Raw genomic sequence first — 26,007 nt, 5'->3', positions numbered from 1 at the left:
AATGTAGTCAATAAAGGCCCTCACAAATACAGTAAGACAAACGTGTGTATGTGTGTGTGAGGGACAGAGAGAGAGAGAGAGAGAGTTAAAGCTCCTATGACAATCTCACATGAAGTAGCTACTGTAGTGGTTTTCAAAGAGAAGTTGTTGAAACTCACTTCCCAGCAAAGTGATAAGTAGTTTTAGTTTTGTATTATTTTAATAATAATAATAATTTTAATTTCAGATTTTATGCAGGATTGTGTAAGGATGGCCATTTTGCAATTATGCAATCCTGTGATTAATAACATATACTGTATAAAGAAAAATATTCTCCAGATTAGTACCTGGCACAATATTTTCTCAGATAGCAGATTCCCAGGTTCGCAAAATTTTCCATATGAATTAGGGTTTGACCAATATGGGCATTTGAAGGCAGATACCAATAATAACAATAATGAAAATACTAACATATGCAGTATGTATACATACCTACTGTGGAATCTGATCAAAATGTCTCATTACAATCAGTTCAAGATAAGGGCTTCCCATAGACAAACACTGTAATGTAATAATATGAATAATCTTTATTTATATAGCACTTTTCAATGCTTTCAGTGCTTTACAAACAAAATAAAAGTGTTTCACAATCAAGAGAGATAAAAGACAGAACAATAGATCAGTGAGATAAAAGTAATAAAAATATATAATAATAAAAAGGTTACATTAAGTTAAAGGGTTAGAGTTTGGACAGTTTTTCTAAAATTAAGGATTTAGGTTAAATAAATTATAGATGGAGACAGAATGGGCAGCTTTTGAATCCATCATGGATAGTGGCTCAATTTAGAAATTGAATTTCAGTTCTAGCTGAAAAACATTTAAGCTAAGTTTGACACTCAGACCTTTTCATTTTATATATACAGTATATATCTACCAAGGATAATAGGTCAATTGATTAAATGTGATTTACTGACATTTGCATTTCATCACTTTGAGTACAAAAGCACATTATGTTCTTCCAGATACAGGATAATATTAAATGTAATCATTACAAAGATCTGCAAATCATTCCAAAACAGACACACCGCCAAAATGAGACACATCCACAGGATAAATCATGTGACTTATCAGAAACATCTTTAATTTTACTGGTGATATGGTATTTGTTGGAGCACCGCTGTTCCAGTTCACTGCATGTAGGCTAAAGTAGCGTTATGCTTAGTGACTGCTGCAGGAATAGATGTTTTGACTCTCGAATGTATCTTTTCATTTCATTTTTTAATTTTTTCATGTCTATGTCAAACTGAGTGCTGCTTGTTGACTGACTACCCGGATGGTTCTGTACTGCCGCTTAGTGGTACGTTAATGTTACTGAATCTCTATTGTGGTGCATTCAAGCTAATGGCGATGTATTCAAGCCTCCTCGGCGTGATTCGCGATGCAGGGGTTTGGAAATGAGCTGAAATAAATGAGCATATTACTTACATTAAAAATCACACGACCTATGCTGTTCATTAGACAATCATGTAAAGAATTATTTTCAGCTGTGGTGTCAGCGGCGCCGTGGCTTAGTTGGTTAAAGCGCCTGTCTAGTAAACAGGAGATCCTGGGTTCGAATCCCAGCGGTGCCTTTTACGCGTCGATGGAACGTAGGGAGGTCAAAGGTAACTTTCAGTGTAATCACAATGGAGGCTCATGTTAACATATCGTTGAACAAGGAATTTGGCGACATTACAGGTAGAGTTGTCGAATCCTTTCATATGTGCAGTTACACCGCAACATTGTTACATTTATTTTGTTCACAAAGTCACATATTATGCTAATTTGTTTTACGTGCCTTACTATCTGCGGTTATTGCCGTACTGAAATGAGTGGCAGCGTTATGAGACAAAGAAGAACATTCTAACGGTAAAAGTACATTTTGAAAACAAAAAAAGCTGTGGAATTTGCTGTATAGGTCGATTGGTCGTTATATATTGATATGAATTTCGTTTTCTTTCACCTCATTGATAGCACTCCATCTCAACTCACCTTTCCACGAGATGCTTAACTAAAGTATGGTTGGCTGTGGCTACGTCAACGTCTTGTACGTCATCACTTTTTAAGTGACTTTCCTGAACAAAAATCGTAATTATCACTCGCTGCGAGCAGGGTTCGAACCTGCGCGGGAAGATCCCATTGGATTTCAAGTCCAACGCCTTAACCACTCGGCCATCGCAGCTCCGCGTATTTGTATATGAAACACACTTTATATTCAAAACAACCGAAGAAAGTCTGCTATAACAGCATGCCGTTTTTATGTTGTTTTAAGTTTATAATTTGTAGCCGTTTTAACGTCAGAGACTCAGTAAAGAAAAGTGCAAGGAATTACTTATTTATTATTATTTATTATTATTATTATTATTTATCTTCACAATTACCAATGAAAAACGAAACAGTTACTCTTGTTGTCACCGCCTACCAACTAGCCTACCATTGAACTCTTTCTCTATTTTCTATATAATTAGTACATAATGTAATGGTTCTTTCCAGGAAACTTCCTAAGAAATTAACAGTTCATTTAGGAAATTATTAGGAAATTGGACCCAGAAAATGCCGGGAAATGAATTACAGCAAGCTGATTAATCAAATCAGGTAAGCACTACCCCTTGTGCTCTCACACACGTAACACACACACACAACTGAACCACACCCAGTTTCTCGCCAGTGGTGATCTTGAGGTGAGTACAAAGATCAGTGACTGATCACCCCATTGGCAATCCCCGGCCGTGTTTTCATCTGTTGTTAGTTACTGTACAGACAGTGACTGTCATGCTTTTTCCACAGGTCATCCACAGGTTAGCAGAAGCTTCTCAGCAACACAACATTCATATTTCCATAATATCACTGACAAATAGGAATGATCATGTCTTACTGAAATTCAACGATGATTATGCCAATATTTGCTCATTTGTTGAATAAAACAATAAAAATTACAAAGAAAATAGACAGAAATAAGTATAAATCAAAAAATATAAGTTAAATAAAATAAGTTTAAAAAAAAAATTGAATGGTAATCAGGGTCTTTCAATAAAAAAACATTATCATAGTGTTTTAACATTATTCACTTTTTTATTTCCAGTCATAAACGAGGCACTGAAATATTTTATTTCCAGTCTGTTTGCCCATTTGTGTCATAGGCCTAATAGATTATTTATATATTTGTATGTTTTAAAGGAGTATGAAACCTTAAACTTTTTTTTTTACGTTTTTCGGCTGTTAATCAATGCTCATAGCAATTTTGTAATGGAACACATCCGTCCTGTCATTTTGACAGTGCATCATCCCTTACAAAAAAATCACGTGAAAATCCACATGTGAATTCACTGCACATGATTTTTGGACAGAAGTTGGTTTTCATATGTGAACATGTGGAATTTCCCATTACATTTTCACCTGTGACTTGTGTCTTCTCACATGTGTCTTTTCACATGTGAAATATTGTCATATGTAATGGCTGGTGAAAATCATGTTCATGTGAAAAAAAAATAAAAAATTAACCTATGAATTAAAATGTTCAATTTTAATGGGGGGGGTCAGGAGTTATGACTGGTAAAATCAGCATTACCAGTACAGCCTATCTGACACTTAAGCTAAACATATTCTGACATTATTCAAAAGTACTTTGTGTTCATAGCTGTTCAAATATAAGGAAAAGTTGTGATTGCTTTGCCATTCATTATAGCCATGTTAATCAAGAAAAGTCAAACAAAAAAGATCAGAGTAGAAAAAAGGACATTCTTTCAATGACAGCTGACATTCCTCCAGAGAAAGCTTTTTATACACTGAGGAAACACCCTGCAGTCAAATATTGGTTATAATTATTACAATGTTGATGTCCAACTGTTGATAGCAGATGATTGTCGTGAATAGGGAGTAGATGCTGTTGTGTATGGTTAGATTTTCACCTCTTGAGATGCAGATTGGGACTTCGCTAAAGTCTGAGTTCAAGCTCATACTGTGCTAACATTTTTTCTCTGTAGCCTGTGAAGCTATAGCTACAGTAGCTTGATCCCTTTGCAGGAGATGGAACATTCCAGCTAACTAAAAGCCTGCTGGGTAGTGTAGTTCGGTAACTAACTTCGTCATTCATGTAAATAATACTAAATAGATTTTTGTGAAATTAAGCCAAGCAAGATGTGTTGATGCTTCCTAGAACATTTTTCAAAATCAAAGCCATATGCTTTTTTTTAAGTAACCTCCCATACATTGACATAGGGTAAAAGTCAACCCAAGGATTGACAGATTACGTCAATTTTGGCTCCCTATGGATATAATGCTCTTAGATTGATTACATATTTATTGTAGAGTTAATCAATATCGCACTGGCTGTCTATGGAAAGCCTTTAACCTGAAGATGGTTAGACCTTAATGAACTGAATACTGAAACAAAACATGGGCTATTGGAACCTTCAATTCAAAAATATTGGTGTTGGCCTTCAAAAACCCACATCAGCTGAACCTTAGGCCTACTCCAGGTTATGAAAGCACCTGTGTATTTTCTCTGTTGGAGATGCTGTGTCCTCCTATCTGTCACCTTCTATTTAGAGAACTGTGACAGAGCCATTGGAAAATCTCACTCTTTTTGTTCACCCCGGGAGGGTCAAAGCACAGATGAGACTCTTTCTTAAAATACATTGGTGTCCTCATTCCCAATAAAATACCAGGTCACACTGGACTTGGATTTGGTCTGGAAAATAATAGGGATGCCCCGATAACGTTTTTTGCCACCGATCGTCGATCGCTGATCGAGCCATATCTGCCGATACTGATCGGCCATACCGATAGTTTTTTTGTTTTGTTATAGCAGCTGGTATAGCATTATAGGTCTAACAGTTTCCATTTTACATACATTTCATCCATCAAATTGAGTCCTGGTTAAAAAGTATCCACATTTTCTTTTTTTCTACCTCAATATTTGATCATTATGTAAACAAAACCATGCGCGTTCTAGGTAGCCAACATGATTTAGTGAGATAACCGAAGCACAAGACTCAGACTGTTGCCACTTGCCTGTGTTGTTGAGTCGAGTTAAATAAATGGAGACACCCTCCGAAGATAGGCCTATATATCCGTTTCAGTCTTTGTTTTTGTATAGCCTAAGTGAATGTTCTTAAGAGGGAGAGAAATGAGACTTTTCAGTTGCCTCTCCGCTGTTAGGGTCTCGACCAGACCTTAGATCGGGCCCAAAAAAACAAGCCCGAGCCTACCGGAGCCCGTGCACGTTCTGTCTGAGCCCGGCATGGGCCCATCCCATTGGCTGCATTTATGGGCCCGAGCCCGGTTTAAAACCAAAATTTTGTTAGTAAATTGGCTGTTTATAAGTAAACTAATTCCGAGTTGTTTGAATGACAAAAATCTGTTCAGAATTACGTGCGGGATCTTACTGAATAGCCTACTTCCTCTCGCAAAGGACTCGCAAAGCGAGTGTGGTGCCGTAGGCAGCAAAAACCCGACACTTACATTTCAAATCGTAACCTTTGATTGACTGGTGATAAAAACATAATTGACACAAGGAATTAACAATCAGACTTTGAGGATTACAGAGAAATTTGAATGACAGAAATCTGTTCAGAATTACGCACGGGATCCATGGTTATCAACCTGCCTGTGTGCGCACGGCGCCAGAGGAGAGGAGGAGACGCTGTGCCACTGCTGACTGAGATGTATGTATTGATCACAGTGATTGATACATAAGGTTTAAGGTTACAATGTTATAATAGATATAACATTCTGTTTATCACACCAAATAGCTTACTCCCCACCCCAATTATTTATATCTCTGACCACGAGAGCGGAGCGGCCCGGCCCAGCCCGAGGACTGCAGACCATTATGTAAACAAACGCACATGGCTCACGTGTTTTGCGCCATCGATCGTTTCTTGCAATCGGCGACTATAAAGCATTATCGGAATTCTCCGATCTCATATTTATACTGAATATCAGCCGATTCCGATTGCTGGCCGATCGATGGCGGCATCCCTAGAAAATAACATTAAGATTAAAATTGTATTAAAATCTATAGACAAGGTACAATGATAAGGGATTTGATTATTTTAGACACTTGGGAGTGAATGCTACTAATTTTTCTCTATTCAAATATGTTTTTGCTCATACCCCCTTGGACATTTCACTTTGTATTAGTGAACTGAACACTTAAAACTGTCCCTTTTGGCCTGAAACAAAAGAGGAATTTATCCCTAATGTGTAATGTGATGACTCTCCAGTGTGAAATCCATTAAACATCACAGTCACATTTTCCAGTTTCAATGGATTTGGAGAGTCATCAAGCCATCACATCATCACTGTCAAAATGCTACAAACCACGGAACCAAGTCTCTTCTCTGTGATGCTACTGAATGTTTCATTGATGACAAATGTGATTTAACCTCATTCATCTGCTGTATTCACCATTTGTCTCTCTGGATACGAGCCTTTGCAAAACATTCTGAGTTTTATTCTCAGCAAGTGCTAACAGTTTAGTTCACTTTCAAAAATAAAAGTCAGTTCTTTCACAGTCACATTTCTTTTTGAAAATCCTGAACAGAGCTGTTAGCACTTGTGGAAAATAAAGCTCATTTGAGCATGTGCAAAGGCTCTTATTCAGAGTGACTTATGGTAAGTGCAGTAGAAAAGTAATGCAGCTTTCCAGATATGTCATAAAGACAGAAATTTTGACTTCTTACTGGGACAGCTCTTCAAGTCGGAATTCCGTAGTAGAAGTAGGAAAGTAGGAAACTCAAGTTTTCCTAGATGCAGTTATCTGCTGTGACTTTTGTCCAATTTTTCATTTGTGTACGAAAGATTTATCTAATTTCTGCTGAAATTTCAACTCTCTAGGACATACGGCTTATTTTTTTTTACACGTTTTTGAAATCTTGATTTTAATATCTATGGAGATTCGGTTATTATGCAATAAGCCACACCCACTTCAATCAATCACAACCAAATTTCATAGGTCGACTTGGACATGATCCTAGAGCATTTGTGCCCACTAGTGGTAGAGTTTGAGCTCTACCACTAGTGGGCACTACAAATGCAAAATGTTTATACTCCAGTTTATACTGCTGTGGGCGCAACACTCTTCAACATGTGTTTCAAATTTTGGTTTGATTAGATGAATGGTCAATGAGTTATGGACAATTTTGTGTTACATGATGCCCTATAAATTTATGCAATGACCTAGGAGGAGTCGCAAAAAAAGTTATTTTAAAAAAATCAAAATAGCGGAAAATCCAATATGGCAGATATTGGAAGTGATACATGGGCATCTTGCAAGCACCTTCTAAAAGAATCTAAGCACACAAGAATTTTCTTTCTATGACAAATTGTTCAGAAGTTATTGGCCAAAACGTAAAGTTGCTTGTTATAGTGCCACCATGCATCCAATTGATGTAGTTTTTGTAATGGTAGTGGGGGGCCATAGGAGCCCACCTGTAAATATGGTTGCTGTAGGACTTACGGTTTCTGAAATGCAGACAATTTTAACGGAGAAAAAAAAGCTGTAAAAAAAAAAAGCTCTGTAGCCACTAGCCTCATCTTGGTAGCCACAACCTAGCTCACAGCTGGCCACACCAATAAGACACGCCCAGAGGAATGGTATAGCTCCACAACATCATTGAAAAGCCCATTTAAAGCAAACAGGGGATTTAGGCATGAACACACATGGTCACACATACACTTATGTTTGTGTTAGCTAATTTCAATGTATTTATTTATCCTCCTTTTTTTATGGTTTGCTTATGCTTCTCATTTTATCTCCTCATTATGTACTTACATTTTTTTTATGTCTTCCTGTAAAGCACAAAACTGCTTTAGATAAGTGCTATATAAATAAAGTTTATTGTTATTATTACATTTATGTAGAATATATCCTATTAATTTCTAGGTATTTCACTACAAGAAAAGTTGCATATTACAGCTTTAAAAGATAAGCTGTTTAATCTTAAGTACAGTAGAATAAATGCCCAGTCATTTTTAGGCCGTACCCTTTTACTGCACAATTGACCAAATCTCCATTTTGCACTTAACCCCACCCTGTTCTCATTATCCTTATGAGTCACCAGCCTACCCTGGCATTCTTCAATGTTCCTTTAAGCTGAAACGCAGTGCTAGGGAATAGATACTATTGCCTGGGGCAATACCTCTTTATAGCCATTATATAAAAAGCCTTATCAGTATGGCTGGGTGGGACCGCACTGACAAGGCAGTGAATCCCTTGGCATCAATGTGGAAGATGGGCTGAACCATCTAAACTGGGTAGTAATAGTAAACCCGCCTAAAACCAGTTTACCCACATTTTTATTTGCAGGAATAAAGATGGCCTATACTTTTATAGGCTTACATAAATGTTTAGGACCTAAATTCATAGTACACATCATAGAAAGTAGTATGAAACGTTAATAATAACGTAATAAGTATTGTAAAGTAAAGTAATACAGAGTCTTCTAAGGAAAAAAAGAAATAAATGTTTTCTCTGAAAGTTTGTGTTTTGATGATCACCAACTTTTATTAGGGATTGCAGTACTGGCTGTTTAACAAAAGGAAGAGGAGACCATTCTGAAATGGAGGATGTGGGTACATGACATCTTTCTGGGGAGAACTGAGCACCGAGAGTTGGATCATCTTCCAAGACACCCGTTTCAAGGCCTATTTTCACATTGACAAGTTGAGACATCTTCAACATGGAGCGCCTGAGACAAGCATCCCATGTGATCATGGCCTAAGAGTGAAACACAAAAGTCTCTTCTAAACAGCAGCGAGTGAGCACACCATCCAGAGAAAGCTGCAGTCACCAACGTTAGATCTTTCGCCTCGCTTGTCCTTTTGGTATCTTTTGGGATAAAGCCTCACAGAGCGGCCGGGGCTGTGCCAGTTCACTCACATCACTGTACAGGATTTCTGTTTGGTAATTGTCATTTTTGTGACCATAGGAGTGAATTTATGATATGAGTCAAGTGATTGATATAATGTATGTTTGGTCCATGGTTGGTGGTTTGTATAATGTTTGCGTGTGTGTTTGGGGCGTGTGCACTCCACTAAAGTGCTAAGCCAAGCCTTCGTCTCACCCACAGATCAATATCCATCCCATAAAGGTGTGTCCATGTGATCGTATGCAATAAGCTCTTTAACGTTTTACAGTACAGCTCAGGTTGTTCTTGTTTGTAATATAGTGTCTGACGGCCATCCACACCCACCCAGTGACCTGTGGAGAGGTCAAAAAGCACACGCACGCACACACACACACACCCAAAGAGAACACACCCTATCTCTATCACTCAGTTACTCATTTACACGTGCAGTAACGCAGCAATACAGCATCCACACGACCAACCCAACACATCCACCTTCATCCATGTGCTCCCCCACCTTTATCCCACCCACCCCCACCACCACCCCCAACCTTTCCATATAAAAGTTCTCTGCTCTCTTTCCACTGTCTTCTTCCCCTGCTAACTACCACAGTTAGCTATGGATAAATTTACGTTTCTATTTGTCCTGCTATGGATAAGTGGGTGCAGAGCAGAAGGACAGGCAGAAGAAGGGTGAGTCAGCCCAAAACAATTATGAAGTCCCTAATGAAAAATCACTATAATATTCTTATAGAGGAGTATAGTGTCTGTGGTACTCAATAGTGAGTTTATAGTGACTTTATCATATTTTATGTTAATTTTTCCTCCTGTGGTATCACTATATTATTTCTTTAATATTCCTATTGAGACAATTTACAGTGTGGTGCATCTACTTAATAGTGAGTTTATACTAATCTTGTACTTTTCTGGTATTGTTTTTTATCTCCGATGGTATCACTATAATATTCCTATAGTGGCGTATAGCATGTCTGTACTCAATAGTGAGTTTAGCGTGACCTTATTGTACTTTATGGTATTTTTTATTTCCTATGGTATTCCTATAATATATGTATTACAGAGAGTTCCAGTTTTGCTGTGATATTTGTGTAGTGTCCTAAAAGATTTACAGGAGAACTTTTCTTTTTCATACATTTTGTTCAGGAGTTGATTATTTTCGCATATTCAAAAACTGTACATAGTTGGTTGATTTGTCTTCTAGCTCAATTTGATGCATTTCATCAGTTATGTAGGATTATTGCATAAATGCACACAAACTTATTTGCTTATTTGCTCCATCAATAATTACACAATATATACAAGGGATTTTTTTGTTGCAGGATAAATGATAAGTGTACACTGTTTAAATTTCAGGTACATTTTTATTTTGTGGTGTTTGTATATGTATGGTTCGTATATTCCTTAGGTCTTTGATAATTGGTTTGCCTCTCTCTTTGCCTCTCTCTTTTACTTTGTTTGATTTCTTAGTCAATTGATCTTAGTTATTAGCTGCTAGTTCAACCACAGCAACACAATCACTGATGTATGACCTGCTCATCAACGTGAACATAATTAATTTTGCTTGAGTGCATCAACTATTAAATGCTCTTAAAACAGACTAATACAGTGCTATGTTTTCATGAAGCAAACTAGACACTGTTCATCGTGTCTGAAATCTAAACTGGTTATTGAGTTATTGTGTTTATAAATAACCAACCACTCTTATAATGCATTATGATTCATTATGACTTACCTTACAGTACCAAAGATGTAAGCCTTAAAGCATTTGCAATGTTTTCTTCATGTTCTATACGAAAGTGTTCTTCAGTTAGAAAATAAATTATTAATCTGTGGTTAGGTATCAGTGTCTACTTTCATTGCTTACTTTGGCTTCTATATTTTAGTGTAAATGAATAGAAAACGAGTTGAAATTCTTTAAATGAAATTTTCTCTTTTCTGACACAGTTTTGGTCTTTTCTTTTTCTCTTTTTTTAACAGCCTGGAGAAAACAGAGATAGATGCTGGTAAGTTGGTTTAGATGATTGAATACATTTTGTGTATCTATAGCACACAACAATCAAATGTCTTGCCAATCTCAATTTAAAGATAGTAATATCTTAGGTGGCACACCTACCAGTACCAGAGCACATGATTCACTGCCTCCACCAGATTGAGATGGATGTGGACTTTACCTTTTTATGGCTCCTTATCTTCTCTTAATACAGTATCCAAGTTGTAACCAACAAACACTTTGACACTACACACTAAGTGTGTACACACCACACACACAGCAATCTATAGAAATCTGTTTATTGTAGGCTCTGGGACTTGGCTGGATCCCTGTTTTTATGATTATGATTAGCCATTAATGAAGGACACTCAGAGACATTATTGTCACACTATTATTATTATATTAATTAATTAATTATTATAAAATTTGTTCACACAAAACCGTCACACTTTAATGATGTCAGACAACAAACAACGTGTGCTTTTTGATCACATAAACATTCCTGACACTGTAGGCTGCTTGGGATAAAACGCTGTGTCTGTCGCTGTAGAATACTACTCACAAGAGCTAATGGGCTAATATATAGTTACGATGCTAACGCGTCTGCGGTAGTTAGCATTAGCGTCTACTAACATAGTACCTGGATTACATAAATGGACATTACATAAATCACTTCCCGTGTGACACTCCTATTTCCTGCCAGTGTACTATTCAGTACACCTCAAGATCAAAAGCATAGGTTCCACAATACACTCTTTTATGAAGCCAAGTGCAGTACTGATAGAGCGAGGAGTTGGAATACACACTAAAAGAGGCCATGGCAAGTTTTTGATCAGAGCAGAGCAGTGGGATTTGTCAGTAATGTTAACCAAGGCAAGTCTAGATAATGTCATATAATGTCTCTTTCTCCATGCAGTAGCGCTGGCCTCCTGTGACTTTAACCAGGGCAGCAAGCCATTCTGTAGGTTCACCCAGGACACAGCAGACGACAGTGACTGGATCCGACACAAAGGTCCGACCCCGACACCCGGTACCGGGCCGAGCGGAGACTACCCCAACGGAAGTTAGTCCTGGTCACCTTTAAACTTTTTTTATAAAGATTTTATTTCTGTTGAATTATTTTGTGTAGTAGAAAGACAGGAAAGATGATTTGAACCCATGGCATTGCAAGTATGTGGCAATGCATGAAGCTGCCAGAAAACTCCACTATCAAAAGGTTTTTCTCAAATGACTCCAAACTAAGGTTCATGCTCTCAAAAGAGTTAACTGAGCCATCAAAACCCTTGATAATTTTGCAAAACTAACTGTACATTATCATTGTTTTCAAGCAGAATACAAAACTACACATTTTTCAATTTTGAAAAAATTGTTCAGTTTAAAGATTATGTATACAATACTGTACAAAAGTCTTAGGCACCCTAGATTTTTTATTTACATTGTGTCTTAGATGTTTATTTATTTGTTTTCTGCATTAGTGTGTCAGTATACTGCTCTTTATAGTAAATTTTTGATATTTAGAGACTTTTCATTTCTTTATTTTTGAAAGCATCTTCGCTTTATGGATCTTTTGCCTAAGACTTTTGCACGTATTGTAGATAGTATATAGATATATGAATATTGGCACAAAATATCAGCAGGTTCAATACAAAAATATCTGTTTCAGTACCGGTATTTGCCTTCAATAACCCATATTGGTCCCTTGGTTGGCCCTACACAGCAACAATATGCTGCTCGGTACCCAGCACAGGACTAGGTTAATTTGGGATTCTAGGTTGAAAACGTTGAATTCTAATTTGTGATAAAATAAATAAATCTTTCCCTTCTCTCTCTCTATCCAGAGGGCTATTATATCTACCATGAGTGTGACAACGTGGCCAATAAGCAGAAAGCCCGTCTGCTGAGTCCTGCCATCTCATCGTCCGACACTCAGATCTGCGTCCAGTTTCGATATTACATGTATGGCACTGACACTCAGAACATTCTGAGGGTTCTGGCCAGGAGGCCCGGCGCCGAGGACGAGGTCTGGGGGAAGACGGGCATCCAGAGTCCATCCTGGCTGAAGGGCTCCATCACCGTGTCCAAACCCTCCGATCAGACCATCTCCGTGAGTGTTTATTACTATAATAAGCATGAAGTTTACTTGTGTAGGCCTATAGCACTTTTTAAAAAAGAAAGTTCACAAAGTGCTTTAACAATCAAATAAAAATGATCACACTCAGAGAAGGTGTAGTGTGTACATATAGTGTGATAGTTTAGTATTATATGAGTTTTTGGTGTTTATTTAAATAAGAGTTTAGGAACAAGATGAAATTTACATTTGAAGAAAAAAAGTAGTCACTTTTCACAATTCAAATCTTAAAAAAAAAAAGAATTAAAACTTTGATGTTAAAAATTTTAGTGCTTCATTATAGGTTAGAAAACATTGGAGGACACTGCTTCTACTACTAATAATAATGATATTAAATAATAATAATAATGAACATATTCATACATATTAGGTGGAATCAGATCAAAATGTCTCATTAGAATCAATTCAGGTTAAGGGCTTCCCATAGACAGCCAGTGTAGTATCGATCAATTCTACAATAAATATGTAATCAAGCAAACTGCATCATATCCATCATATCAGAGGTGGACCACACTGACTGGACCAATTTTTAATAAAAGGACAATATCAGCATATGTACCGACAAACAGACATATATACACACACACAAACATGCACAGACTTGCACATAAACCTAACTTTTACGATTAGATTTTACCATATAATTATTACAACGTCTCTTATCTCCTCTTTCCCTCCCAGTCAACATATTTAACACCAGTAGTTGTAAAACAATCTAAGCATCCAGGAGAAGAAATATAGGAGTGACAACAGCTGAGAGTGTGAAAGTCGCACACTTTCACACTCTCAGCTATTTGAAAGCATCTATTCACACAGAGCTGCAGAACTATCACCCTGAGCTATAAACTTTACACAAAATTATATTTTATACTGCTTGCAACTCGCGTTCATAAATTTGATGGAATTTGAGCCCAGTAAGTAAGTATATGCAATTTTTAATAACAATAAATAATCAAAAACAAATTGGTATAATTTTAGTAAATTTAACTTTTGTAATTTAATAAAAATATAATAAAAAATAATCCAACATTCAATTGATAATATTTACCCTAAAATATTAAAGAATACAGTGAGTAGGCTATTAGAAATGTATGTATATACACTCATCATATATATATATATATATACAGTATGTACCCATTTTTGAAACAGGCTGTAGTATGTCCAAAAAGTCCACTTTGCAAGAATTAGGGAAAGCTGGTTGATTTCCCTATTGCATATACCTATTTTTCACAGTTTGTTATATTCTGCAGGACAGTGGTGCATTTGTGTAATCTGTTCTGTGCCACACCCAGAGCTCTGTATTTAACATACCTTTTTTTCTCTCGATTTTTTCTCTCCATAATTTGCTGTGGATTTGTGCGCCATTTTTGTAATCTAGTTTTTACTTTTCATGAGATTGCAAAACTGAAATCAGACTACAGCCCATATGAAGTGTTTCTCATACTACTCTGGTTCATTCGTGTTATCATATGCTGATGACATACTGTTTTCTCTCTGTGTCTGTAGATTGTGTTTGAGGCTCAGAGAGGCTTTGTTGATTCATGTGACTCAGCCCTGGACAACATTATCATTACCGAAGGAGCGTGTCCCTGTGAGTTTTAGCTGAACATCACCACATACACACACACACACACACACACATATACACACACCTTGCAGTATAACCGAGTCTCAATGTGTTTTGTCCACAGCCTGTGTGACTGGCTGTGATTTTGACACTATTGATGACCTGTGTGGGTGGACGACTCCTCCACCTGAGAATCCTGACAATTTTGGCTTTGGTCAGTGGATTGGACCCACAGAGACTGAAGGCACCGGACCTGATGATGACTTTTCCAAACCTGGATGTAAGTGGCCATATAGGCTTATTTATATAATATAATAAAATGTGTCAATTAATAATTGCAATAATTGTCTTTATATGATAAATGAATTACTGAATTATTAATTACTGAATTATTAACTTTGTAAAATTATTTTTAAAAAGGCATTTCAATTTTACTTTTTGTTATTCCATTTACTAATGTGTTTTCATATTCATTTTTTGTCTTACAATTCATTTGTCCACTGCTTTACCATTTACACTTTCTGCTTGGGCCACACTATATTTTTAATTGACTCTTTTTAATTAGACGACATGCACCTGCACTAAGTAATACGAAGTCCAACCCACAGAGTAGTAAAGGAGCCCTCATTGGCCAGGTGCTGGCCATTAATTTTAATGTCAAGTTAATCACTTTATAATTAGTTTTTTAAATGGACTTATTAATGAATCAATAATAATTAATCACTGAACTAGTCTATAATAATTAGGCCTCCATACATATGATGTGTACATACCGATATCGTTTTTTGAAGGCTGATGCAGTACCAATTTTCACAGACTCAAGCTGCCACTTGTATTGATATTTTGTGTATTCAGTATTCAGTGTCTCCACCAGAATTCTATTACTGTCAGGGTGATAAAGCCTCTGAAACAACATTTAGACCATGGGACACTAAAACTCTCAATTGAAACCCAGGATAATAATAATAATAAACATTTATGACCACTTGGGGAAATTTGGTCACTCCATCAGCAGTGCATTACTGTATCAGCAGTAATAGGATACAGCGAAGAAAAAATAGAATAGAAATGAGAATATAGTGATAATAATACACGTCTTCTACAAATAAAATTGTATGTACTGGTATTCAATGTAGTGAAGTAAGTAACCACTAAAAATAAATTGTTTTGTAAAAGTAAAGATGGCGTAAATTCAATAAATCTTTACGAATTGAATTGAAGTAACAGTAATGACATTTTATATAAAAATACAAGAAAATAAAAATGGTGCAAATTGTTTGGCCTTTATTGTTTGATTGATTGAACCTTTCTTTTTTTAGGTAGTCTTGTTGAGATCAAGATCTCTTTTTCAAGAGACACCTGAGAACAGCAGCAAAACATATACAAAAATAACAAACAAGCACAATCCAATCACACGTTACAAAGTCAGTATTTAGTGAACATACGTGGACGAATCATCAGAAACAATCACAAATGTCATTAAATAAGTAAGCAATTATGAATTTAAAATCATAAGGGGTTAAGATGTACTAGTTTCCTAGTACATTCTAGTAGTAAGTCCTTTGTATTCATTCCACTTATAAGGTGCAAAGTTAGGCGCGGAATATCTGAGATCTGGTACAGTAGTTAATGGTTGTAAAAGCAAATAGAGATGAGATGTACTAGGGAAGTTTTAGGAGAAGAGCCTTATAGATGAAAAGGAGAGAATGTAATTCTCTTTTTAAATTGGTTGTTTTTACATAGGTGTACATTATGATATGGAGAATTAGCTAACAAGTGAAAAAGTCATTTTTCATTTCTTTGTGACTTAAATGTCAGTTGTTTATTTTGGCTATGCTATCCTCCATGTATAGTGGGTGCCTACATGTTGATGAATTCCATGGATGCTATTCCTGGAGCCAAGGCTGAGATCAGAAGTCCTTTACGAGCCTCCTCTGGCTGTCTGGACCTCACCTTCCACTACTACATGTATGGCACCGCCACCACCATGGAGCTCAGTGTATACACCATCACTGCAGGTATGAAGTTAGGTTTGTCTTGATGTCTATATGGAGAGAAATGTAACATGAAGACAGTTTGAAGATTGTTTGTCTTCTTCACTACCCCTTTCAATCAGATGGAAGCCTTGGAGCACCTCTCTTCACCATCAGGGGGAACCAGGGCCAAAGCTGGAAGCCTGCAGAGGTTCGCTACCTGGGAACTGCTAACATCCAGGTAAATACTGGAACTGTGTGTGTGTGTGTGTGTGTGTGTGTGTGTGTGTGTGCGCGCACATGAGTATGCAGTAATTTTCTTTTCACACCTAATATGTATTTCAGTTTGTGATCGTGGGCACCTATGGAGACACTCCGCAGACAGATATTGCTGTTGATGCTGTATGTATCATGGCCTGCACAGGTGAGAAATTGACCAGAGGGAATTTATGTTACTCTGAGCATGGTTAGAAAAATGTAATATCAAAAGCATGATTTTTTTTTTCAATTGTGTTTTCTTGTAAATGTGTTTCATTTTTAGCTCAGCCAACAACCCCTGGTCCAACTACACCTAAACCGCCAACTCCTGGCCCAACTACACCTAAACCGCCAACCCCTGGCCCAACCACACCTAAACCGCCAACTCCTGGCCCAACCACACCTAAACCGCCAACCCCTGGACCAACCACACCTAAACCGCCAACTCCTGGACCAACCACACCTAAACCGCCAACTCCTGGACCAACCACACCTAAACCGCCAACTCCTGGACCAACCACACCTAAACCGCCAACTCCTGGACCAACCACACCTAAACCGCCAACTCCTGGACCAACCACACCTAAACCGCCAACTCCTGGACCAACCACACCTAAACCACCAACTCCTGGACCATCCACACCTAAACCACCAACTCCTGGACCAACCACACCAAAACCACCAACTCCTGGCCCCACGACACCAAAACCACCGACTCCTGGTCCAACCACACCAAAACCACCAACTCCTGGTCCAACCACACCTAAACCACCAACCCCTGGACCATCCACACCAAAACCACCAACTCCTGGACCCACAACACCAAAACCACCAACTCCTGGTCCAACGACACCTAAACCACCAACTCCTGGACCAACTACACCAAAACCACCAACTCCTGGACCAACCACACCTAAACCGCCAACTCCTGGCCCAACTACACCTAAACCACCAACTCCTGGACCATCCACACCTAAACCACCAACTCCTGGTCCAACCACACCTAAACCACCAACCCCTGGACCATCCACACCAAAACCACCAACACCTGGGCCAACCACGCCTAAACCACCAACTCCTGGACCCACAACACCTAAACCACCAACTCCTGGTCCAACCACACCTAAACCACCAACCCCTGGACCATCCACACCAAAACCACCAACACCTGGGCCAACCACGCCTAAACCACCAACTCCTGGACCCACAACACCTAAACCACCAACTCCTGGACCTACAACACCTAAACCACCAACTCCTGGACCAACTACTCCAAAACCACCAACTCCTGGACCAACAACACCTAAACCAACAACACCTAAACCAACCACAGCAAAACCACCAAGTAAGATGGAAGATGAACAACATTTGGCAATCACAGATTTTAGATTAGTAGCATGATAGATTATTCTCCCACATTGCCTTTTTCCTTCATACACCATTCATAAACAATTTCTCAGATTTTCTTTCTTTCCTGTCCTCTTCTGTCTCTCTCCCTTTTCTCCCAACCAATTCTTTTCATTTCTACTCCACAGTAAAATGCCCTCCTGATGCGGAATACATCGAGTGTGGTCCAGCTTGTATCCCCACCTGTAAAGAACCCTCTACCGACTGTACTGGCTCCTGTATTAGTGGCTGCTTCTGCAAGCCGGGTTTCGTATTTAAGGGCCGCCGCTGTGTACCACTGGAGAAATGTGGTTGTCTGGATGACCAGAATAACTACTATGAGGTCAGAGGTCATAGTTTACCTGATCATGTGCATAAATTATTGAAAGAGGGATGAGATGATGTGGAGAAGACAAAATTAGATGAGATGAAGCGATATGAGATGAGGAATGAAATGAAATGAACGTTCATTACCTAAAGTGAGACTGTGCTGTTAAATCGCTGCATTTGTCTTGCATCCAAAGCAGCTCTGATGAAAAATGAAAAATGTTCATGAGATCTTTTGTATCTGTATGCATTTTTCACACTATGCATCTTGCCAATAAGATGTACTTGAGTACTTGAGATTGATTCTTTGACTGATCTTTTCTCAGCCTGGCGAAATCATCTTTGGTGATGGCTGCTCTAAGCTATGTCGCTGTGCAGGGAACTACACTTTAGACTGTGTTGATAACTCCTGTGACCCCACTGAGGAGTGTCGCGAGGTTAACGGTGTTGCAGGCTGCTATCCTAAAGGTAATGATATCATGGATCTTTTCAAGGCCGTGACAGGCAATTTACATGGGTCAATATTGCTTTCAGCAGGGATAGGCAAATAGGACAACCAATTTTCCCAACAGCTATAACCAATAGTCTTGCTTTCATCATTGTTTTGTTGCTTATACCATTTAATGAATCCAGTATTTATTCAGATAAATGCCCATTCTGTTAACATGGCAGTTTGTTCTGAAATTCATAAAAATGTGTTGTCTCTCAGCAAGAATCAGTCTTAAATCACTGATTAGTCCTGAAAATAGTAATTTGACACTTCTTTTTCATAACGTCCTGTTGTTAAGCATTGGCTTCTGTCAGTTTTTGCTTTTTGATAAGAAAATGGCCACACATCAGTTCCGAGCTATTCATTGTCTTTTTTTGTGAAAAAGAACCCTCAAGCCAACCCTCTAACATACAGTTACTCATACATTAATCCTTCAGGCACATCCACCTGCATAGCATCTGGTGATCCCCACTATACCACCTTTGACAAGCGCAAGTACAACTTCATGGGCAACTGTAGCTATCTGATGTCTGAACCCTGCAATGATACGAATCTGCCGCACTTCGAGGTCCATGCCGACAATGAAAACCGCTATAACAGACCTTCCATCTCCTACCTGAAGGCTGTGCATGTGTATGTGCACAATTTGAAGATCTCCATCCTGAAAGGAGGCACTGTACAGGTAGGAAATGAGGGGAGGAAGGAGAGGGGATGAAAAAATACAAAGAAAGAGAGGAAAGACAGAAGAAAAGGAATGTAGTGACAAAGATGTGCTTTTATGAATGATGTGAATGGTGATTTGTGTGTTTTGTTGGTCTTGGTTGTAAAGCACTTTGTAAAATTGGTTTTAGAAAAGTGCTATATACTGTATATGCGTATAATTAGAACCTTTGGTGTAAAGTGTTTACTCTAGGACTAGGCCTAATCCATGTCCAAGCAACCAGCCCATAGTGTTTTGGGTGCGTGGACCAGAGCTAAATCAGTTGTTGGGGGACACCCTGAGGATCTGTTGTGAAAACTTCATAACTAAATGATTTTCATGTTTTCACTTTAGTTGAAGAATTACATGGTCCTCTATGTTTTGAGAAAAGTCTCTGATCTCTTGGGCTGATGAAACCCTTTCAGTGCCCATTGGATAACATCAAAAATATATTGTAATCAAGTGTCAGAGCAAGTGTTAGAGCAATGGATAAGCCTTTTATAATGATGAACTGTCTCTATTTCCTCTCCTTGTGTTCCCATACAGCTGAATGGGACCAATGTAAACCTGCCAGTGACTCCAGCCCCTAGTGTCTCTGTGTTCAAGTCAGGAAAACACTACACTGTGGCCATGGACTTTGGGGTGACTGTTCGCTATGATGGAAACCACTTCATGGACATCAAAGTGATCAAAGAGTGAGTGAAAACTGAAGTACAGATGTTGTCATTGTATGCCCTCTTTCTACATGCACTGTTGCGTCAGCCCCAAGTAGAACCGAATATTCAGCAGTGCTAATACAGCATAAATACAGAGTAGAGGGACCTTTTTAATGGCTGCCATGGTAGTTCACACAGTGGCGGTCAATGACATAGGCAATATAGGCAGTTGCGGGGCTCGTCATGATCTTGCCTAGGGCACCAAATATGCCAGGACCGCCACGGCACACAAAGACAGTCACACAGAGAAACATAAAATCTGCCCAAAGAAAGCCCATATTCACACATTGTAGAAAGAGATGCACACATAGCAATGTCAGAAGTCGCGGTCCAATTAAACGGTAATCAACAGCTCTGGAAGACCGTACTTTTGTAATAGACTGTAGAATAAAACGTACACTGAGGAGACAATTTATGCTATTTATCTAGACCTGGATAAAGACAATAGATTTACTTGAATGAAACTTCTTATTTAAAAAGAAAGAGTGAAAAATACAGTACATTAGGCTATTCTGCAGACTGGTTTACAAATTATTATTATTTTCCTTTCAAATGGTTAAATTTTCAATTAGTGCAATTAAGAAAATATATTTCATTACATGGTGTTATTAAAAGCAGACTGCAGCAACTGGTTGGAGTCTGTAGGCTCCGACTCGCTTTCAGAACAACAATAAACAACACAACCTGGGAATATCTGCATTACTTTGAACTGATGGAAGAAAAGGGTAAAAACATTATTGTTACCTGTACATCTGAGAACTGAAAGCACTTGGCAATGTGTTGTGAGCGCTATCCGCTGTTTATTTTTTTATACCAGACATGATTAATCAAGGCTGCCTCTGTGATCATACTAGTTTACCATAAAGACGATCAGACCCCGAATAAATGAAAGCTGCTTGTTAAGTAGATAACAGATAACTAGATACTCGGTGATGATTTCTATAGCCTACTAGTGAGAGCATCACCAAAAGACATAAAGGTTAAGTTTTTAAGCGGGTAACTTGAAAGCACTCGACTGAGTTACTTTTAATAAAGACTAACTTAGTAAAGTAACTAGTTGCTATTTAGAACTATAGTAACAAAGTAAAGTAACTAGATGAGAGCAAATGACTGAACCTCTGCGATGCGTTCTATAATCGCTCTAGTGTTTATACTTTTTATGAGCGACAGCGTCCAAAATCAAACTTGAGCGATGATGGAATGTTGGTGACTTTGTAGCGATGTGCATCGGGCGATCATAAATCGTTGTACTATAAACTGCCCTTTAGGGACGTGCCAGTTTTCATGCTCAGTTTGACACGAAATCTCTGCTTCTTGACCAGTAAGTTGCACACATATAACAGCAGGATGGAGAAATAATAGCCCCATCTCCTGTTGAGCATGATGTCTTAAAGATGAACAACAGTTTAACAACCAAGTTCTCAGCCACTAGTAGCACTAGTGATGCAGACGTAGGATTCTTCTTACTCCACTGCAAGTTAGCTTGCTAGCTAGTCTGGCTATGTTACTTTATTGTGTTGCAATCCTACAGTATATTGAGCTTGAAATTCTAGTAAATGATGTGTTGTTCATCTTTAAAATGCAAATACATGCTCCGTGCACAAAAAATTTGAGAAATATGTTTTCCACCATGAAAGGATTACATGAACGAGGCACATCTAGAAACAGGGAGTAGTCTGGCATTGAAATAACATGGTGGATTGGCATAAACTTTTCCCTTCAACTGTGATGATTTCTGTTTCTACTGTGAGTAAAGTTTTAACTTTTAGCTAAAGGTTTTCTCATGTAACCATGAGCAAAGCCTTCCCCTAGCCTTAACCTAATTGTTTTAGTTGCGTAAGCTAACCTTAACCTTAGCCAAAATTGTGTTAGTTGCCTAACCTTAACCCTAACGTTAACCAAAGTTTTTACTTGCTTAAACTTAACCATTAGCTTACCTTTGGATGTGACGAAGAGGTGAAGATGCCGTGTCCAATTCGTGTTATTGTCACATAATGCAATTTGTGGTGGAGGAACGTAATCTTTACGTAGTTTGTGTCCACAACACTTAGTCTGCGTTTCAGATTTCATGCTCATTTCACTGAATTTTATGAGATCACGTTGAGAAACAATTAAATATCATGATAGAAGTTAGAGAATGTAGCATTAATGGTCAGTATCGTTTAAATAATGATATATTTAGAGCAGTGGTCAACGATGTGCCATAGAGACTCAAGCATCTGTAGGTTTTCATTTCAGTTCAACAGCAGCTCATTTCACTAATTTATTCCTCATTTCTGGTTGAAGGTGTGATTATCAGTGAAATCAGCTGCTGTAGTAGTTGTTTGGAAAGAAAACAACCAGTAGACTCTTGGACTTTGATGGCACATGGTTGAGAGCCACTGATTTAGAGGAAATCCTAGCTATAACAAGATTGGGCTCTGTCGATCTCAGTCCCACAAACCACTCACTTGTACATTTTGTCACTGGCTTCAAACCTGTAAAATGCAGCTATAAGGACAAGCTGTGTGGACTGTGTGGCGACTACAATGGAGATGCCAAGGATGACTTCCGTAAGCCAGACGGCTCTCTGACCAACAATGCCAATGACTTCGGACACAGTTGGGTCACCGATCCCGAGTGAGTAACACTGATGCATGGGTGAGAGCCCATACAAATACATACACGCTTACACCCGTGCTATCTTATCTTATCTTATCTTACCATACATGCAAACACACATAAACACGTGTACAGACACACCATACACACACACAAGCACTCCATCTGACCTCGATCTATATCTCTTTCTTTTTCTTTCTTGTTCTTTCACACACAGACAAAGCATTGTAAGTTTGTTCTTAAAGGAATAGTTAACCCAACCATTTTGTCATTATCTACTCACTCTCATGTCACTGGGAATTTTGTTTGTATGCGTTTGTTAGGGCTGATCTCTATCATCTTTCTCCAAAACAACTAAAGTAGCTGGGAACTGGTTCTGTAGAGTTCCAAAAAATGACAGCATAATCCAAGTGTTCTGAAGCCAAACAATTGCACTGTGGGCCCAAAAGTCCAATATTTACCTCATTATCACCTAAACAGCTACTGCCAGTACAATTTGAAACTTGATGACTTTGGCGACCTCACGAGTCCCTCAGTGGCATGTTTTACATCACTGTCACCAAGACAACTTGTTCCAGCCCTTTGCAGACTGCAGAGAGAAAATATGTATACAGAAGACGAGATGTGAAATTGTCATAATGCAAATAATGGACCCGGAGAGTTATTTTTCCTACAGTGTAATTTTTTGTGTAGAATGGTATAGGTGTAGAATTATTAAGTTTGCCCACTGCTATGCAATGAAACATTGCTCTCTCACCTCCTATTGAGTGGTGCTTGCAGTGCAAAAACAAGGCTGAGCAGTAAACAAGTCAGGGACACTAATGTATAACACACACACACACACACACACACAAACACACACACACACAGAGCTCCTCTAACTCTCTGTCTCTGTCGGCAGCTGTAATAAGAAACCCAATACCACCATACCTGGTTGTACAGATGATGAGCAGGATCTGTATGAGGGCTCTGGATACTGTGGCATCTTATTGGACAAGAAGGGCCCCTTCGCTGTCTGCCACCCCAAAATCAACCCCAATGTGAGTGGTTACACACACACACACACACACACACACACACACAGTACTCACAAATAAAAATAAATTACTCCCTTGACATTTTGCACATTTTCTTGTACAAAAATTTTCTTGGACAAAATTACTAGTAGAAAATTTCAATAGCAGAAAAATGTTGTTGTACATTTAGTCATTTGGGTCATAGTGCCTCTCTGGCAAAAATGACATGGTGAATATATTTCCTTTTCAAAATTGCTCTATTTTTTACCTTTGTCATCAAAGGGACTTAGGAATAGCTGTGTGACTTATGGAGTTAAAGCATTTGATTCTAGTTCCCCTCATCTCTCCATCACTATATGTAAAAGTACGCGCTTTAACTTCTCTGGCTTTACTATGGAAGTCAGTGAAGGAATAACCACTGTAGACACAGTTCTAATCAGCAACAGCCCCATCTCATCTTTCTGTATGTTCAAAGTGTTGAAAGATAATAAAATGATCTTAAACACTCAGCTTGACCTATTTTGCAATTGAATTGTTTTTGATTTACATTTTCACGTTAGGCATTCGGCTGATGCTCTTATCCAGAGGAACGTTCAGTGAGTGCAACGGTAGAATAAGCTTCAATCCCTAGATCACCAAAAATTACAAGCAACCCAGAATAAGGAGGTCAGAGGTCAAGGCCTTTGTGGCCATATAATATTCCTGTGACCACAGAACAATCATGTAGGAGCGAAGTCCTGGGAAAGAAATACAATAAGAGCTAAAGAGACAAAAAGAGACAAATTAGTTCCTGCCTTACTTGTAAGCTTTGTTATAGTGCTAAATAAAAAGGAGGGTAAACTTTGACCACCAGTCAGTAATCAGGGAGGCTGGTCAAAACTATGTAAAAGTGTTAAATTAACTTATGGACTGTGAAGGAGTTTTCAGCTGAAACAGAAACCTTCTCACCCCCAGAGGGTGAGCAGAATGTTCAGAATACTCAAAAGACTAAAAGAAGTCAAATGTCCACACTGAGAATCTTAGTTCAAAACTTTAGTGATTCTTTCAGCAAGCAAAAAGCAGTTACAGAATTCTGGATCAAATGTGCCTCGCCCTGACCAATAACAGCATCAGAGCCAGTCCACAGTCTGACAACCTAACTTCTCCTGATCCAGTATATTTATGCTATTACAGACAAAGAAATGTGCAAGTTGGGTGCTGTCCTCTTCTCATTGGTTCGGGCCTTCTCCTCTTCCTCATCCGACTCCATCCTTGGGTGGACCTAAACTTTAGGGATGATAAGACACACACACAATCCTGCACAACCTTGGTTATACCTTGAGTGATTTCTCCTGTGCCTTGGGTGTGTGTCTGACAGGTGGTTTCCTGTGTTCTATATCATATCTTAATAAGGAGTTGTTTTCGAGAAGCTGCGCGCCTATCTTGCATTTGACTGACCTTGAGCTCCTTACACAAAGTTACCATCACACACGCACCCACATTCCTTATTACTAACAGCTTACAAGTATAAAACACAATCCTATTACTTCAAAAAGGCTATAATGTTCAAAACAGTTTCATAGCACCCGTGAAGATATTTTATTTACAACAACTGACAGAGACATTGGCATGGTATTGAATTAACTGCTGTAAGAGAAGGAACTAAATGTGTATGTGTGTGTGTTGTGTTCTCAGAACTACTTCAGGGACTGTCTGTTTGACCTGTGTGAGCTGGATGGAGCCAAGCCCATCCTGTGTGAAGCCATCGAAGCCTACGTCAACGAATGCCAGGACCGCGGGGTCAGCATCAGACCCTGGAGGAATGAAACCTTCTGCCGTAAGTGGAGGGACGGAGGGAGGGATGGAGGCAGGGATAGAGGGGTAGAGAGATGGAGGGAGGGACATAGGGATGGATGGTGGGAGGTAGGGTGGATGGATAGAGGAGGGATGGATGGATGGAGCTAGGGAGGGGAGGATGGATGGAT

General features: G+C 38.6%; 1 protein-coding gene and 2 non-coding genes across 3 annotated transcripts in view; 2 read left to right on the top strand and 1 right to left on the bottom strand.

The window, feature by feature from the left end:
* zanl (zonadhesin, like) overlaps positions 1 to 26,007 on the top strand; it is a 68,152-nt gene that overhangs the window by 7,561 nt on the left and 34,584 nt on the right. Inside the window, exons 3-17 of the mRNA XM_078281770.1 lie at positions 11,795 to 11,941; positions 12,717 to 12,982; positions 14,516 to 14,600; positions 14,701 to 14,856; positions 16,430 to 16,594; positions 16,693 to 16,790; positions 16,895 to 16,973; positions 17,346 to 18,152; positions 18,343 to 18,536; positions 18,847 to 18,988; positions 19,448 to 19,692; positions 20,257 to 20,405; positions 22,917 to 23,045; positions 23,929 to 24,067; positions 25,718 to 25,859. Of these exons, the coding sequence (XP_078137896.1) occupies positions 11,795 to 11,941; positions 12,717 to 12,982; positions 14,516 to 14,600; positions 14,701 to 14,856; positions 16,430 to 16,594; positions 16,693 to 16,790; positions 16,895 to 16,973; positions 17,346 to 18,152; positions 18,343 to 18,536; positions 18,847 to 18,988; positions 19,448 to 19,692; positions 20,257 to 20,405; positions 22,917 to 23,045; positions 23,929 to 24,067; positions 25,718 to 25,859 (2,943 nt within the window). The remainder of the gene's footprint in view (positions 1 to 11,794; positions 11,942 to 12,716; positions 12,983 to 14,515; positions 14,601 to 14,700; positions 14,857 to 16,429; positions 16,595 to 16,692; positions 16,791 to 16,894; positions 16,974 to 17,345; positions 18,153 to 18,342; positions 18,537 to 18,846; positions 18,989 to 19,447; positions 19,693 to 20,256; positions 20,406 to 22,916; positions 23,046 to 23,928; positions 24,068 to 25,717; positions 25,860 to 26,007) is intronic.
* Positions 1,537 to 1,610, top strand: trnat-agu (transfer RNA threonine (anticodon AGU)). Its single transcript has one exon. It is a non-coding gene; the product is annotated as a tRNA-Thr (tRNA).
* On the bottom strand, positions 2,119 to 2,200 carry trnas-uga (transfer RNA serine (anticodon UGA)). Its single transcript has one exon. It is a non-coding gene; the product is annotated as a tRNA-Ser (tRNA).

The sequence above is a fragment of the Centroberyx gerrardi genome, chromosome 23 (genome assembly GCF_048128805.1).
Source record: "Centroberyx gerrardi isolate f3 chromosome 23, fCenGer3.hap1.cur.20231027, whole genome shotgun sequence".
NCBI lineage: Eukaryota > Metazoa > Chordata > Actinopteri > Beryciformes > Berycidae > Centroberyx > Centroberyx gerrardi.
Note: the sequence above shows the minus strand (reverse complement) of the source record. Positions and strands in the feature narration are given on the sequence as shown.